This window comes from Psammomys obesus, unplaced genomic scaffold (genome assembly GCF_907164565.1).
Source record: "Psammomys obesus unplaced genomic scaffold, mPsaObe1.curated_primary_1811, whole genome shotgun sequence".
Lineage (NCBI taxonomy): Eukaryota > Metazoa > Chordata > Mammalia > Rodentia > Muridae > Psammomys > Psammomys obesus.
In genome coordinates this window covers 8,364,398-8,368,136 of record NW_026596433.1, presented here as the reverse complement: position 1 = coordinate 8,368,136, position 3,739 = coordinate 8,364,398, and the positions used below count along the sequence as shown (strand labels likewise).

At 34.7% G+C, this 3,739-nt stretch overlaps 1 protein-coding gene across 1 annotated transcript in view; it reads left to right on the top strand.

The window, feature by feature from the left end:
• Positions 1 to 1,580, top strand: part of Hpgd (15-hydroxyprostaglandin dehydrogenase) — a 34,293-nt gene extending 32,713 nt beyond the window's left edge. Inside the window, exon 7 of the mRNA XM_055597861.1 lies at positions 610 to 1,580. Coding sequence (XP_055453836.1) covers positions 610 to 748 — 139 coding nt within the window. The 3' untranslated portion in view covers positions 749 to 1,580. The remainder of the gene's footprint in view (positions 1 to 609) is intronic.
• Positions 1,581 to 3,739: the final 2,159 nt, after the last annotated feature.

Sequence of the window (3,739 nt, the reverse complement as noted above, 5' to 3'; positions counted from 1 at the left end):
AGGATAGGATAGGATAGGATAGGATAGGATAGGATAGGATAGGATAGATGGGGCTTTCGCAAGATGAGTTGGATGCTGTTTCTTCAGTCCAGAATTGCAGCTCTTGAGTTGAAGGAATCAGAACTAAGGTCAAACCTCAGCTTTGTCTCCACCACTACCCATGAACTTATCCATAAAACCTCAGATAGCACCAGTTTTCTCACATGAAAAGGAATAATAGAACAAATTTAGGGATCTTTGACTGACAACTAGGGTGATACACAGACTGTACTTAAAATGGCAATTGGTAAAAATGATCTTCAATAAATGTTACTAGTTAATTCTGTTTCTCCTCCAATGATGTTTCTATCTAGGAAGTCTCATGTCTACTGATCTGGTACAGATGAGAAAAGGATTATTTTTATCAATATAATTAATGATCTCAAATACATTTCCAAATGATCACTAAATTTATTATTTAACATACTTATCATCTCAATGAATAAAAATGGGAGGAACAACAATGTAATGAACTATGTTTCCCCATGACCAGGTGCTTTGGAAAATTATGTGAAGTTACTTAGTTTCATTCTTTAGTTTCAAAATGCAAATGTTTCCTTCCTTTTTCAGTCCATCAACCATTGCCAATGGCTTAATAACACTCATTGAAGATGATGCTCTCAATGGTGCCATTATGAAGATCACAGTGTCTAAAGGAATTCAATTTCATGACTACGACATCTCTCCATCTATTGAAAACGCTCCATGAACATCTTAAGCATCAGCTATAACTGAAAATAAGCACATGTGACTCACTCAGACTGTATCTTTAGTAATATAGCTTTTTCAATGAAATGCTGTATTATGAAACCTACCTTCATGTAGCTGATGTTAATATTTTTCCAAATGATTGGTTAAATGTATGGATAAAGATGTATAATAAGCTAGGAAAAATACAGAGCAAACCAAAAACTGCGTTATAACCTACATAATCTATGGACAAAACAAAGGATATTCAAGAGGTATTCTGCCTTTTAGAAAACATGTTTATAACTGTGGCTCATAAATATTAATGGTTTTCAGAAAGTCATCTTAGAGGAGATACTTGAATTGTTATTTAAATCAAAGCAGATTTTAAATGATTCACTTTGTATGTTTGCACTTCAAAAGGGGAAAGCTCCTTTACAATGGAAATATTTAGTAATAACAGCTTGTACATGATCTGCAAGCTAAACATTTCAACTCTTTGAAGATGCGGTGTATTTGGGGGTCAGTGTTAGGGAATGAATTCCAGTGTGACCATGTCTCAGTGAAAAGTCTGATGTGTAGAAAAATGATACTGTTACCAACACTGAGGATTCACAGCTCAACCTCAAAGCAAGGAAGATGATTTCCTTTTCCTTCCTAATTTAAATTTTTAATGGATTCGAAAAACCTCAGGAAAGAAACTTTTGACAGTTATAAAAAGGGAGTAGTAAAGTTTTATATGTACTGTATATGCTTATTAAGAATGACGCACATGTATTTTTCCAGATTACTTCTTTGTTGCTTTGTACCGATTTCAGAAGTGTCTGTCTTCCAATAAAGCTATTTTATTCTAATTCACATAAATCGCCTAATCTTTTATGTACACCTAGTGAGATAACAAGACCAATTCTACCACAGCCAAAACTGAAAATGTATTTGTACATATACTCAAATTCATAATAGCACCGAGTGAGAAAAAGTTCTCGTTTGCTTTCTTCACTGTCTGATGTTTTAAGATGGATTAATTAAATGCACCTCTTTTGAGTAATGCTATTTGCAAGCAGTAATTAATACTTATAAAAGTGAAATTACAAGATTTCAAATCATTCAGCTCCTCAAAGAAATATTGTGTAAGTGATTCACTGTGCTGGCAAAATACAGGCTTGTCAGCTTGGAACAGGTTCCACCTATTTAAAATTGATGGGTACTTCCAAAACACTGAAGTAGTAGCGTCCCTCGAATTATTTTAATTCTTCCATAAAGAACTGTTCACTTAATTTTTAAGAAGTAATTTGAGTATGAATGCCACGAAATACACTGACATGTACCAGGAAGTCAGTATTTGTGAACATCCAGTAGAAATGAATGACAAGTAGACACAAACACCATTGCATATTCCTGTAGCAACCAATCATATGTGTAGCGTGCCTTATCTTACATCTTTTCTCTCTATAATGTGAAGTTACAACTTAAACTTACTTATGGAAAGTTATCTTGTGTTTGCAGACCTAAATAAATGCTGTGCTTTGAATCAAAAATTTTAAATTAACTATAAATATATTTAAAATCATATACTACATAAAACTGAAATATTATTACATTATTTTAGACACTTGTGTACTTAAAGAGTTATGTTCTATAAGTAGCTGTAAACAAATCTATAATTTTATGTCTCTATATTATAGTTGGGAGAATGTGGATGTGGAATGGCCTTGGTTTCCTTAATTGTATTTTTCACTGAAAATCCTAATTTAAATTATATGCAGTTTTAAATATATTAAATAGTTTTATAAGTGGAATTAGAATTCTCAGAACAGAAAACCTACAAATAGCTCCTCAAAGAAAGCAACACAACCAAAAAAAAAAAAAATCTGGGCACAGGGTTCTTTTCTGAGACTGATACTCCAACCAAGTACCATGCATGGGTATTACCTAGAACTCCTGCACAGATGTATCCCATGGCAGCTCAGTGTCCAAGTGGGTTGCCTAGTAATGGGAACAGGGACTGTCTCTGACATGAACTCACTGGCTCTTTGATCACCTCCCCCTGAGGAGGAGTAGCCTTACCAGGCCACAGAGGAAGACAATGCAGCCAGTCCTGATGAGACCTGAAAGGCTAAGGTCAGAGGGAAGGGGAGGAGGACCTCACTTATCAGAAGACTAGTGGAGGGTCATGGGAGGAGATGAGGAAGTGAGGGTAGGATTGGGAGGGGATGAAGGGAGGGGACAACAGCTGGGTTACAAAATGAATAAACTGTAATAAATAAAAAAGTAAATAAATTAAAAATGAAATTGAGACCTTGATGAAAAGACATTAAAATGTTCAGACATTCTAGTTCTTCTCAAATAAAAAGCATTAAGACACAATGGCTATCTATCTGATGACAATATGGCCAATGAGTAATAATAAGGGATTAGCATGTACATTGTGAACACACTGAATAAAATTATTCACGTCCCAAGGAAGAAAAAATGAAGACACAATAATTTATCATACTACTTAACATGACACTAACTTAAAAGTTATGAGTTGTTTATTTTTGAAATTTTCCATTTAACATTTTCAGACTATTGTTGGCAATGAGGACTGAAATCAGGAGTGATGTACGATGACTATATTGTAGGAAATACACCTCCGTGTCTCAGAGGCTTACCAAAACGGAATCATACCCCTTTTAGACAAACACACTTAACGTAAGTATATTGCACTCAAAGGTTCATATCACCTACTTTTTCATTGCTCCACCATGGTTCAAAGCCTCATATACTAGTCAGTTTGGAACAAGGTACACCTGCTTTGTATCTACCTCATTCTGTTTTGTGTAATTTGAAAAGCTACTCAAACGGCCCCACCTACAAGCGAAAGTGGCATGGTATGATGTTTTGAAATGTGATCCCTACCTGTGAATCTACTTCGTAGCAGCAAATACTCCCATTTATAATGAGAATATGAGTTATTGGTTCTGATTCTCAGTGAAGAAGTAAAGTATCTGACATTCTTCTCCTATCTTTA